The sequence below is a fragment of the Cheilinus undulatus genome, linkage group 18, assembly GCF_018320785.1.
Source record: "Cheilinus undulatus linkage group 18, ASM1832078v1, whole genome shotgun sequence".
Classification (NCBI taxonomy): Eukaryota; Metazoa; Chordata; class Actinopteri; order Labriformes; family Labridae; genus Cheilinus; species Cheilinus undulatus.
The window spans coordinates 29,393,988-29,408,107 of NC_054882.1; the positions used below are offsets into that span (position 1 = coordinate 29,393,988).

The 14,120-nt window shown below is 38.1% G+C and overlaps 1 protein-coding gene across 1 annotated transcript in view; it reads left to right on the top strand.

Moving 5' to 3' along the window:
- Nucleotides 1–13,824, top strand: part of si:ch211-195o20.7 (cytospin-A) — a 32,371-nt gene extending 18,547 nt beyond the window's left edge. Inside the window, exons 5-12 of the mRNA XM_041812532.1 lie at nt 3,874–4,397; nt 4,609–4,705; nt 4,826–4,892; nt 7,075–7,135; nt 7,449–7,545; nt 11,870–11,986; nt 12,058–12,117; nt 12,204–13,824. Of these exons, the coding sequence (XP_041668466.1) occupies nt 3,874–4,397; nt 4,609–4,705; nt 4,826–4,892; nt 7,075–7,135; nt 7,449–7,545; nt 11,870–11,986; nt 12,058–12,117; nt 12,204–12,293 (1,113 nt within the window). The 3' untranslated portion in view covers nt 12,294–13,824. The remainder of the gene's footprint in view (nt 1–3,873; nt 4,398–4,608; nt 4,706–4,825; nt 4,893–7,074; nt 7,136–7,448; nt 7,546–11,869; nt 11,987–12,057; nt 12,118–12,203) is intronic.
- Nucleotides 13,825–14,120: the final 296 nt, after the last annotated feature.

Genomic DNA, 14,120 nt, shown 5'->3' on the forward strand with positions numbered 1-14,120 from the left:
GGGTGTAAAAGCTATTTTGATGTAGCAGTCAGGGGGGATATGTCAAATTTTGCCTGTTTCTAACTGCTGTAGATGGAGGGAATTTAGCAAAAAAGATAAACATTGTATTCAAGCACTTTTGATTCACACCCCAGCCATTGGAAAGCTGGAGAGGGGAGACATTACAAAGTTGAGATGTTTCCCCAAGTATGTATTGAAAAGGCAGGGTGGGGAGTGGATCTAGAGACAGATGGTCTAAACTGAAATACAAACATCTGAAAAAAAAAATCTATTGTACTAGACCCTTCCCAGGAATGTCAGGGACTCAGATGTGCATGAAGAGTAGGAGACAAGTGTAACTGTTCCTGTGATGCTGGATACCACATCTGGTCAAGCAGTGGGGCACTAGGTCAGTTCTTGTGGGACTACCAGGGAGTAAGACTGACAGTCCACACCCTTATCTCAGTGCAAAATAAGGAGCGCCCCTTCCTGTTTCCTTTAACAGACATGCTCCAATTGGAGTGTGCACATCCAGATAACATAAAACTCTGTGAAGACAAGATCCTTCAAGTCCAAGTATGTTTAGAAAAGTTTCTTATTATAGAACATCTCCAAACAGAGACAGCGATCCTACTGTTCATTTGACAAATGTTGCCAGGAAGAGAGCGCTCCCACTAACCCTGAATATGAAAGAGAGTTTAACAATGTGGTTTGGTGGTGAGGCAAGATAATAATGGAGGTATATGTGTGGGAGAGAAAGAGGGAATATGATATGTGTGTGTTCCTGTCTGCATGTGTGTACGGACTGTAATCGGGCCCAGCTGTGGTCTTGAGTCACTGGTCAGATGAGAGAGCAACTTGGCTCAGACATGGCCTCCTCCTCCACAACTTCATCCATTCTTCATTTAATTACCCTCCCTCCCCAGCTCCTCCACATTTCCTCACATTGCTCAACAGTTAAATCTTGAAATAATTGTAGCTACTTTTATTGTTCTTTCTCCATTTTGGTTTTCTTTCTTAACCCTCTCTCCTCAAATGTTGGTGATTTTGTAACAGTTAAAATATGAGTACTTAATTATACCTGTTCCTAAAATTATTTTAAAAGTTCATATTATTTTCATCTGATGCTCTTCATCCCTCCACTTGACAGTTTAATTTCATTGTCCTCTACTTTTTTATCCAGATTTATATTAGAATATTACTTAAGTGCAGACGTAGCTCCGACTTTGAATACACACACTCATATTGAGAGGCTACATTACAAAGTACAAAGTACAGCAGGGCTATTCAGTTACAAATTCAACTGGGCCAGATTTTAAAATAGAGAAATGTAGCCAGGCCAGACATGTAAGCAGTAAGCAGCTGGTGATGTCAAATTTGAACCAATACAGATAAATTTGCTGAAAAATATGCACTTTTTATTAATAGTCTCACTTTCAAATTTGGCAACATGACAAAAGCACATCAAAAAGTGCATAAAAACACAACAACAGAGCTGTAATTGAACATAACCCAAGGTAGTTGAAGTGTTTTTTTTTTCACTTGATTAAAAATAAAATGAATAGAATGAAAAAAGAAAATTCAGTAAATAATAATTTTGGTCACATCTTACCCAGAAATATTGTAAAGTTGCATAAAAACTAAATTTGCACTGTTGTAGCTACAGTTGAAATGGTCTAAAATACTGTGGGATTTATGAAGACTTGAGAAACTGGTTGCCCTCTGAATCTCTGGAGTGACCACAGGCTGGGCCACTTGGGGCTTGGTTCTGGGCTGCATGTGCCCCACAGGCCTCTAATTGAATAGGCCTGAAGTACACTATCTGCTATGTTTAATGAGTACGACTAAGATTACAAGGCTTGGTATCAGGCCTTGATACCCCCTACTGGTATCGGTGTCTTTGCATCCTTTCTTTGGAGAGGGGTCTGGCTGCAGACCATGAATCTAAGAAGCCATCTATTTCAGAACAGAAATAAAACACACAAACACTAGTAATCAATCATTCTATATTATAACTTACACAATAATAGAGTAAATTAACTGGGGATAAAAAATTAGGAAAATAAAGGAATGGGATTTTTGCTCTAATTGAAAATTTGAAATCAGTTGGCATATTGAAGGGGATTTTTGTTTCTCTCATTTTGATGAAGAAAAAAAATAAACATAAAAAAGAAAATTAGGACTTTTGTGAACATTTTTTAAAAGACTCTTGAATATTTGCATGATGTGTAGAGCATAAAAATCTCTGCTGCCAAAGCAAATGCATTAAACTGGAATTCTGAAACATTTTACAATGTTTGAGAACTGCAGCAGGCCATGTTACGATTTAATCTGTAATCAAAACCTGATTACAAATCCTTTAATGAAGACATCTAAACAGTCTGCCTGCAGGAAAAAGTTTGTCCTCCATGCAGACATTCTGACGAAGCAAGCGTAGCTTCGATAGTTGTTTTAGCAAAGTAGACAATGTAATGTAGCTAAAACTAAGCTCAAAAAGCAGCTCCATAGCTACGTTAGCTTTTACTACATTTGCTTAAGCTCATGAAGCTAAAGCTTATTTAGCCATATTGGCTTATGTAGTAACGTTTATTACATATAGCTAGTGTAGCTATGTTAGCTTTAGCTAACAGTGCTAGGTACCGTTCTTGTAACCCCTTCTGAAATTTGATCATACATAATTATATCTCAAAAAACAGCTCTTCAACTCTGAAACAGACAGACATCAATGGTCTGTATTGATTCTTTGTGACTACCTAGCTTACTTTAACTTGTCTTGCCTTTTTTTTTTTTGCACGAGCTTTTTTATTATTGTACCGCTAGCAAACTAGCGTGCTAGCTAATTTTAGCATCTGCTAGCTAGCTAATGTGTTAATAGCATTCTCATCAGATTTCAATCCAAAAAGGGGGAATTAAGGCAAAAAAGGTTCACTTTCTTTAAGCGAATCATGTTAACCTAGTTACATGAATCAAATAATGAGTGATTAAAGCTGTCAGATTTAGTTTATAATGGCCTAATGTCTGTTAGTCAGTTGCTGTTAAAACAGAAGTAGAAGAAGAAAACAGAGGTGGTTAAACCATCACTCCCTATGTTGTCTTATCCTTTTAGTGTAACAAATATCTAATATACTTCATTATTGAGTCCTTGCCAGAGCTTTCTCTATGACCACCCAACTAGTTTCTAGATAACAACAAAATGAAAGAAGAAGAAAAAAACTTTAAAGAGATTGTGGCCAAAGTGTTAGTGACATAAAAGACAGTTTCACAATACAATCTTGGTCTTGCTCCCAAACATTGCACATACTTTTTGTCAAAACTTGCAAGGCGTCCTTTTTCCAAGTGAGCATATTTTCATTTACTTGATTTTATATGACATGCAGTGATCACCCCAAGCAAAACCTTTTCAAAGTTCAGCTACGCCTCATTAGATTTAAGTTGCCAGTTTTTCTTTTTTTCTCTGTGCCTGCTGGTGCTTGCCACTCAGTTCAGATGGACCTGTATTCTTCTAATGAAGGCAAAATTGATTTTGATTGTTTATAGGTCAATAGTCATAGTCTGCTTAGAGTTCAGTTCTGTTTATTTTGGGTTTTAAAAGGCCTCTCTTAATTCTTTGTTTGTTTCTCAGGATAATTACACATGTCTAGGTGTAGAGGCATGAGTCAACTGTTTCTACTGTGATGAACAAAAACAGGCAGAATGTGTCATGTTTGCATCCTCTGTTACATAAGCAGCTCAAGATATTGGTTGGCCATTAATGTCATTTGGGGCAGTGTTGTGCCTGCTACACTTTAAATAGTGAGTTTAAGTTTGCAAAATACAAGTAACCATTTGTACAAGATTCCTCACATTTCCCCTTGTGTTCATCACATTAGCATTACCTTATTGTTTCCCTTCCAGACAGAACGTGGGGAATGGCTGCAGTTCCAGGCTGACCTACAGGTGGCGGTGTCAGTGGCTGACCGTCTGAGAGCAGAGGCGGAAGAAGAGCTGAATGCCCTCAGAGCGGTGCATAAGGATGTGGAGAGAGAGCTGGCAGCTGCCCAGCAGAGACTGAAGGAGGCTGATATACAACTGGTTACCCTGAGAGGGGAGCTTAAGGAGAGCCAACAGAGACTGGCCACTCTCAACCAGGGGCCTAGTCAGGAACCAGAGAAGCCCAATAGACCAACAAATGAACCAACAAACCACTCTGAAAGCAAAGAAGGGACCCAGAGGGGCAGGGAGAGGGCGGTGTACAGGTTGGGGCGAGAAGAGATTGAAAGGAGGAGTCCGAATGAGTTGAAGAATGTGATCAACGAGGAGGCCAGAAAGGACTGTAACAATGTGACTAAACGGTACCTCAAAAATGTCACTAACGAGGAGAAGAGTGATGAGGAGGTGCGATCCAGCGAGACAAGGACAGTAACCTCAGAGAGGTCAAGGTGAGACAAAGAGTTTGATGTTGTCATTTTTTTTGTTGTCACAAATAAATAACAACCCAAACTTTGATTTAGAAATCTTATTGTGATTGCCTTAAACCAACAGGCTTTTGGATTTATTGCACGAGCCAAGTGTTCTTAAAAAATACCACTGAAAACATTCAGTTTGGCTTACCAGGTCTGTTTTTCCTAACCATGCATTGTGATGTTACAGAAGCCTCTCCAGATTGCCTGCTTCCTCCGACTCCCCCACCATGCACAATGGGACCTCCCAGACAAATACTGCCTCAACATTTGTGCCTACAAACAAGGTGGATGATTTATTTTGAGGAAGATCATTCATTGCATAATGGCTGTTTGCATTAAAATCTTCAGGGTCTTGTTGATGTGATGTTTTGTTCTACTTTGTATTTTTCACATTTGTTTCAAAGGACTCTGGGCCACTGAGAGGCCGAAGAAGTCTGGATTGGCAAGAGAGCAGGTCGAGTACGGACACAGGTATGTTTGTCAAGATTAGCCAAACAACAACATGTCTCTCATGTCTTTATCAAATTTACTCTTAAGCCGGGTGTACACTGTGCGATTTCAAGCCGACCATACAATCGTCATGGCAGAATGTCATCTCACACTGTGCGACTGCATCATTTATGACGCACGACCATCGCGCATGACCTGAGTGCTCACACTGTGCAACTAGAGTCAGTATGGACTGTGACAGAAACCCGCTGAGTTTCCTTTTTTAAAGGCTCACACATTCAGGATGAAGCATATCCTCTCTCTCCCCCCATATCTCCCCCGCTCTCTCATGCACGTGCTCTCTCTCTCTACCTCTCCCACTATCTCTCCCTGTGTGTGTGTGTGTGTGACAGGAGCACATCTGTGTCTGCAGGTGCAGTGCAGGTCAGCAGATAGGAATATTTCCTGCCTGTTCATTTACTTTACCATAGCGTGGTGCATCAGAAAGTGATTCCAGCTGTTGTCATGGTCATTTAGGATGTTGTCTGACCGTTTACAAAGGAACAATCCCCTAAAGTTGTTTATTCTGCTTGTGTTTCTGCTCTGACTGTGAACTGTCTGGAGTCGTACGACCAAAATATCAAACATGCCAGAAATCCTCCCGACAAGTCGGGAGCTGATCGCTGGTCGTGCGCTGTGGTTGGCCGTCGTATGCCCCTGTACATGAGTAACAATGCCCGATTCACCTGAGTCGTGCGACTCCAAATTCGTGGCTGAATCACAGGAAAATCGCACGGCTTTAGACAAAACGGTAAAAAACAAATGGTGCATATTCACCAAGTAGTCCAGTTTGGTTCAGTCATTTTTGCCACAGTAATAACTGATCCTGTTTGTGTTTACAAAGCCAGTGCTTATCCAGCCCCACTCATAGTGATGGGAATTTTGTCCCTTTTAAGAGATCTGTATCTTTGCCTAAGCTTAGTAATTAAAGCTGGTCTTTCATCTTTTAAATTGCTCCTTCTTTGGTACCATTTTGTCTTTTTAAATGTTTTTTTAATCAACAGAAATTTTGAAAAAAAGGAAGGAAGCTCCCAAATGGGAGCCAGCACGTGTCTTTACATCAAGTAGGACTAATTTGTTTGCAACCAGTACATGTCTTCTTGCTCATTACTTCTCTTTAATTGAGTTGCCATTTCAATTAAACCGATACCCACAAGGTTTATACAGTATGCTCACTGGTATATCAGAATTTTTTTAGCATGTTTACCACAAAAAGAGGTGGAAACCTGTTCAACTCAGTACAAAACATGGCATGTTTTGTGTTTGTCCATTATTACTGCTGTTGCATGAGGGGTGGGGATTCTTTCAACCAATCAATAAACTGCAGTGAGTCTAACCCTAGCCCTAACTCTAGCTCCTCTTGATAACCCAACAGAAAAGTGCCAAAAAGTAGAACAGTACAGATAATTTATTTTGGTACTTTTCCCAGCTTCCAGACATGGAAATCATATGTCCTACTTCAACCAGCTCACTGCCAGCTGACTGAATTATTATCCCTCTTCTCTCGCAACTTATCACAGCTCATTCTGTAAACAAGGTGGTCCATTTAAATATGATGCCCTCTTCACTGATTTCTGCTCCATAATTGCTGATCCAACCAAACTGCGTCTGGCAAAGATTTACCTCCCCCACCCCAACTATGCAACTATGGAGTAGAATGCTGCTTAACTAAACTTAATTTTATCTGAAATACTGTCATAACTGTATCTATACTAATGAAGTTTTCATTGATGTGCTCCCTTGGCAGTCAAAGCATGCTGCTTGGCTAACCCAGGGAGCATCTTTTGAGCAGAGCCTTCTCTGCAAAATGTGTATCTATTTTACAATAACTGTTTAAATTACATGAGCGTTCTTGGCTGAAATGCAAATAATTGTATAACATTCTAATCCAGAGAGAACCAGACCGCTTGGTGGAAACACAGCTGCAGGGCCTATAGAAAAATATTCACACCTTTGGATGTCTTACCCTTTCAGTTATTTTATAAATCAATTAAGGTCAATATAAATTGCCTTTTTGACAAGAACAAAAAAACCTCTTTAATGAACATAGGATATTATGTATGTCCTGCCCAAAAGTGGCCTAAACTCATTAAGTTCTGCTTTTAGAATGTGTAACTTAATATGATTTATAATGACAGTTCTGTATTGTTGCTTGTCTTTACAGGAAAACGTGAGGAATCTCTGAACAAGTACAACTCTAGTCTAACAGAGCTGCCTCCCACCAAGTGAGTCTACTCACACATCGACACACAGACACAGACAAACTACTGTGTCAAAGAGGCCAGCACAATTGCAACATCCTGTGAATGTAATTACCGGTTTTGACCCCAACACGTTCGTCTGGTGAACTCTTAAAGCTCAGTAGTGAATATAAGTGACCTCTTGTGCTTGAATCAATGTGTTAATTGGGTTTTCTTTTCAGTAACTGAATTAACTATGTAATAAGATTTTCCACAAAAGCAGACCTTGTAACAACTCCTGCAGTCTTTCAGCAGAAAACTGTGAAGGCCTCAGCAGTTTATGTCTTGTTGTTGTCAGATCCCAGGATGGTTTCAACATGCTGCTGCGTCGCCATGGAGGCTCCAAGAGAAACTCGCTGCTGCGCTGGTGTCAGAGCCAAACACAAGGCTACAAGGTTATCCTGGATACCATTTACGTTATATGTTTGACTCCAAAGAGAGAGTAATTTACCTGCCTTTTCAGTACAAAAGTTAATGTGCAAATTATAAGTTAAAGAAAGGTATAGGGAGGTATACTTGGAATTTTCTATTTCTTTATGTTGATATAACACCAGCCAGTGAAATCTAGCTGTGCACTTGATTGTTACAGTTTTTGTCTGAACAAAAGAAATGATAAACCATGTTTCTTTACCATAGAATCATTGATAATATTCACATTTCTCCATATCATTACAGTGCTTGCATAATGCTGCCGTTTTGCCATAACCTCCTATCTCCAGAATCACCACTTTATAGGGAATAAAAAAAAACCTATTTTTCAAATAATTTAACACTGAATTGTCATAGTCAGCATATTTTTGAAAATTTTAATTTTTTTAAAGTATGTTAATCCCACCTACAGATCTCAAGAGTGACTGATGGAACTGATTTATGGAAAAAATTTAAATCAGGAACAAAGGAGATACAAGGTTATTCTAATAGTGAATTGCTAGACCAGCTTTACTGAAGTGTTTCCCACACCTAGACAATACATGAGTAGACGCCCCTGGAATATTTAAAGTCTCCCAAGTATATTTTCCCACCATTTAATCTTTTTCTGTTTTCATTTTCTTTTTTTACTTGAATATAATCGCCATCTGCATGCGATATAGATACATCCACTTGTACGCCCTCCTGTAAATACACCGATTGAAGTGTCACATCTTGTGTTATGTAAAATGTAAGTGTTTTAGGGAATATGAAACATATCCAAAGGCTCACGATATTATCTAGGTGTCTTTATGGAATGTACTTATGGTCGACCAACTAGTCTGACCAATCATTAAGGCCAACATTTGGCATTTGACCAGATTATCGGTATCAGAATTTTATTTTACAGATAACTGATAAAGTTGACTCCTCAGAAAGGGTTCTACTTTGGTTCCACTAGAAAGTCTGTCCCCTCTGGCTTCATTTTCACTCCACAGTGTCACCCGGTATCTTGTAAACAATACAATCTTATTGGCTAGATGAAGTAACAAATTAACACTTGAGCCTGGGTGTCCCTAACACAGTGAACTTCCTGTTTTCCTGCTTCTGCTGTGTTGCTCTGTGCTGTTTCTCATTATGGTAGAGCAAGGACTACATTTCAATTTGTTATTTTTTTGATTAGGCGATTATAATTTTGCCATATTAGGTAAAAAAAATGTACATTATAATTAATGCATTTCACTGCCAAATATTGAACATCATTGGTCTCGTGAACTACTAATAATCAGTATCATATCGGCTGACCCCCACAATGTACTGCTGAGAAATACTTTTAAGACAGCAGAACACAAAATATTAAATGCACAGAATGAGGGAGGGTGGGATGGTCTTCCCTACCACCCAAGTTTAGTGTTACTCTGTGGGAAACACTGATTAAAGTTGGTGTTAATGCTAGTTAGCTAACATTACAGAATTGCAACGTCAACATCACATAATTCTAACATCACTATGAATATGGTTTGTTTCCATTAAGTAACATCAAAGCTACTAAGCTTTACCTGAACATCAGTTAGCCCAGCGATGGTTTCCATGAGAAGGTGCTCTCTGATTGGACGGTACAAGAGCCCATCAAAGTCACCAAGGGTTCAGTTAATAATGATGATGACTGCCAATGGTAAAAAAAAGACAGGAATGGCCATGTTGAGAGGGGTCTGGCTGCAGACCGTACTTATCTAACAGCCCCTCTCGTAGACTGTTCATATGAGACGCCATTTCTGTGAGATTGAAAGTACATGCTAAAACATTCTAAATAAATTCAGATTTGGGGTAGGGGTTAAGGAAAGGTATAGGATACCAGAAGTTAAAAGTAAAAAACCTGGCCTGCAAAAACGCATTACTTTACATTTAATGAAGCCGAGTCAATAGTCTACTCGCAAGAAAAAAGCTCATCTTCAATGAAAACACTCTTACGTCGCCCACGTAGCTCATTTAGATGTGTAAGCTGCGTAGATAGTGAGCTAATTTGCTAATGTAGCTATGTAGTTAACGTGGCTAGATCTAAACTCACAAAGCAGCTACATAACATATGTAGCTGTGTTAAGCTATGTAGCTACATAGCTTACGGAGCTATATAGATAACGTAGCTAATTTGCCAATGCAGGTAGTTAGCATGGCTAAATCTAAGCTCACAAAGCAGCTTCAGCTGCATTGGTTTATGTAGTAACATTATTTACATAGCCAGTGTAGCTATGCTATCTGTACCTAGAGCTAACAAAGCTAAAATGAGCTGCCATTTCTGTAACTACTTCTAAAATGGGTTGGTACTTTCATCCCAGATCAGAACTCTGACCTTTTTCTCTGTTTTATTTCTGAAATGTTGTTTCGTCTGTCATGTTTCTACTGTGGTTAATTCATGAAAGTAACTGCCAGACTTTATTTATGAATAAAGTTGAATTAGAAAAAAAAATGTAATACTGGAAATAAGTCGTATTGGTAAATTACAGATCTCTCTGATAGAGACAGCGTCTTACATGAACGGTCTGCCAGACATGCCGTCTGAGATGTTGGGTCCATAGCCAGGCTGCCTGCCATGTCACCATTTTGTGTTTATTTGCTGTGCTGCATTTGCACATTAAAGCAATGCTTGGGAAACACAAAGCTGTGCTGCTGTGTTTGAGTGAGTTTTGATGGGTACCATGCCTCTGCATGTCTCAGTTACAAAAGCTGCAGGCAGCAGCCAACAGTACAATCAAGACACTGTAACTTATTCCATGAATACTTTTTAGAGGAAGCACATTAAGCAACAGCAAAGCGCCTCTCTTTTTCCTTTCTTGCCATGCAGTCAGGCAGGTGAGAGCAAGTAGTGACAGAGATGTGCAGTGACTGTTACTGTACAACTATTTCAATCCTTTATCGAAAACAAACATTAGACTTCAACAAAAATATTCTTTGTTGTCATTCTTGCAAAATGTTTTCTTTTTCTTAGAAAAACATAAAAAAATATGATTCCTTTGTGTTATCTTTCCAACAAGATGCTTATCAGTTAAATAAAGTACAGACTGGTTTGCTACACACAAGAGCTGTCTAAATTTACATCAGAAAGTTACAAACAATTATTTTAACCGTAGAAAATGAACAACTAAAATCTACAATAGTCTTTCAAGCTTTGTCCAGAGAGTTCCCATCAGTAATTCTACAAATAACTTCAATAATTATTAAAATGAGTGAAGATGACAGTGTGCCTTAACCTCCTGAGACCCTGCATCCACATATGAGGACATTGCACTCTGGTTTTTCTACAACATAGTAATTTCTACCATTTTTTAGATTATTGTTGAGAATGTATATTGAAAATTAAGTACCTGACTTGAAAAAAAATGGGAGAATTTGTAATGATTTTTTTTTTATTGTCCTAGATATTTTTGTGGATATAACTTTTTTTTTAAGTTTTTTCATAGATATTTTGGTTTATTTTTTTGAGTTTCATTGGAGGTTTTTTTTAACTGAAATTTTTGAATGTTTTCTTGAGCTTTTTATTTTTTGTTATTTTTTGGGAGGATTCTCTTTGAAACTTTTAGGTATTCTCAAGAAAACTTGGGAAATGTATTTTTTAATTTGGGGAATTGGGAGGCAGGGCGTCCTTTGAGAATTCCAGAGTTTTATGAAAATTTCAGGAAACGTAAAGATGTTGGGGAGAATATTCTCACATCATAAAATTTTGGGAATATATTTGTACGTTTTGGGGAAATTTGCCTGAGATTTGGGGGATTTTTTGAAAACTTCAATGAATTTATATTTTTTTTTTTTACAATTAAAATTTAGACTTCAGTATAAAGTTCCACTGAAACATTTGAGAAATATTTAAAGAAACCTTGGGGTACTTTTTTATGTGAAACTTTTAAAACATATGTTTAAGAATTTTTCACAGAAATTATGGGTAGTTTCTTTATAATTTCAGGGAATTTGTGTTGATATTGGACATCATTTTTGGTCAAATTTAATTCCTGCTCAATGCCAAGCTGGGCTTTTAGAATGATTAGATCTTACTCATCCCAAATAAGCGAAAGAAAATTCCAAACAAAAGCTAAAGTCTCAGGAGATTAAAGGAAAGTGTTTGTTAGAGACATGTAAGTTGTCTTTTTGGGAGATGGCCATTGTGAGCTGTTATCAGCTTTGGTAAAAAAAAATAAATAAATAAAATGGAAATAAAGTTTAATTACTTGCTTTATTTCCAACTATATCAGCTGTATACATTGTACTTATTGATTGCCTTTTCTTACATCAACCTTTGCATGTTTTCTGTCTGAGCAGAATATCGACATCACGAACTTCAGCAGCAGCTGGGCTGATGGTCTGGCCTTCTGTGCTGTGTACCACACCTACCTCCCCTCACACATCCCTTACAACACTCTGACTCCAGAGAACAAGGTGGGAACTGTACTAGGAGTCTGTTTAACGTAAGTGAAGTTCTGTTTTCAACTTTTTTCTTTTCTTTGCAGAGGGAAAATCTCAGTCTGGCATTCAAAACAGGAGAGAGTGTTGGCATTACACGGAGCCTGGTAAAAGCTTTGCTATTTTACCCATCACCATCTCAGTCATTTTGCAGTCAGTAAAGTTTATATTAATTGTATGAAATTGCCTACAGACAGTAGAGGAGATGCTGCGAGCAGGCGGCCCAGACTGGCAGAGGGTGCTAAACTACGTGGAGAGTATCTACCGTCACTTTGAGATGTAACTGCTGGAGGTACAGACAGACACAGTGGATTCATAACAACACTCCTAAGGAAACAATGAAGCAGTGATAGTTCCCGTAAAAGATGCTATAAATACACTGGTTATCAGAAATCTCAACAATAATGTCAAACTGCAAAGACAACCTGGAAACAACCCAAACAATAAAAAGACTTTATGACCAAAGAAGACCTAATGCAAAGACATAAAACAGACTGTTATGTCCATCTTTTCAAATGTGACTTCACAGATGCTGGCTCTGCCAGGGACAACATTAAAGAGAGCTTTGGACTGGTTGCATTTAAGATACTTGCAATATAGACTAAAGTGGTACTGTAACTGCTTACAATCCAGTTTGAGAAAAGAAGCACATTATTATTACAACTATAAATACACAAATCAGTTTTCACTGCCTGGAGAGTGTCTGTAACACTGGAAGGAAATCTCCAGTGAAAGACATTTTTTATTTCTTAATTGGTAATCTATGAGGACATTTAACAAAACACTGCTTTTGAAAATTTAATTTGGTGCTGTGGAAATATTTCCCTCCTTTGTTTTCTTTAAACTGCCATTTCTGTCAGCTAAGTGCGACCTTTGTGGTTTTGAATAGCCGGTTACCACTGGTTACACAGTCATTGTTAAATTTAATGGCATGTGCTTTCACTTCCCTCAAATAATACATTTCAGTTAATCAGACTGAGCAATAACTGCAAACATGACTAAGACTGGCTACATACTAGGCAGCTTTATATTTTGAACATGATTTGCCCCCCTAAAACAAACAATCAAGGGGTGGTGTCCCAATTCTTTACAGACCTCATGTGTTTGTTGTCATCATTATTTCCTAAGTTAGAGCCTCCAGGATTTGGAATGAGTTAAGATCAGGCTCCTACCAACAGAGCATCTCCAAAAAGACCAAGACCTTGTATCTCCATTTTTTTATTATTAATTTTTTTTTTTTTCAGAAATCAGTGCTATCGGTCACCCTTTACATCTGTCAGTGGGTTGTAGGAGTTTTTAAAGCAATGAAAAGTGTCAACAAGATGCTGACTATTACCATTCGGTGTTAAATTAATTGGAAAATACAGAGCTAGTTTCACTGCCTGAAGACAGGGATTTTAGGGATAGGAGGTTTTGGCTTGATGCCAGCAAAAAAAAAAAAGAAAAATTTTTGTTTTGAAAAAGAAACATATGGGAGGACAGCTGATGACGCCATTAAAAGTCCACATTTGTTTTTCCTCTGAAATTGTGTTTGGTCATGCAAGTTTCTGTGAGATCTCATATCTGTGAAAACGCATCTGTGAAATCATTACGACAGACGGCTGGCCCAATTGTCCAGCATGTTCGTTCAGAGGATTATAATGTTGAAAATCAGTTGGAACTGTCCTTATGCCTGTTTAAGATTATAATGTTGAAAATCAGTTGGAACTGTCCTTATGCCTGTTTAAGATAGGAAAATCATTCATTGTGTTTAGCCGGCCTTACTGAGAGGGGAACAATAGTTTAGAAAAGTAACATTAAAGAATAATAGACAATCAACAATTCAAAATAATCCTCTGAGGAAGTAAAGGCAGAGTTGCTGTAAATGTCTTCACACTGGTACTGCATTGATAGAAAGTACTTCATGACACCACACCCTTTGTCAGATCTGTTCTGTATGCAGATCTGAAACTGAACAGTTTTTACTGCCGTTGTGTTTCGTTATATAATTCTGTCTATAACCCTCTGAAACAATTCTCTTTTTCACTTTTTTGGCACTCTGTAAATATGCACTTTTGTCAGCACTTTGTTGGTTTAAGAATGTGAGACTGTACAGCACAGATGTTACAAG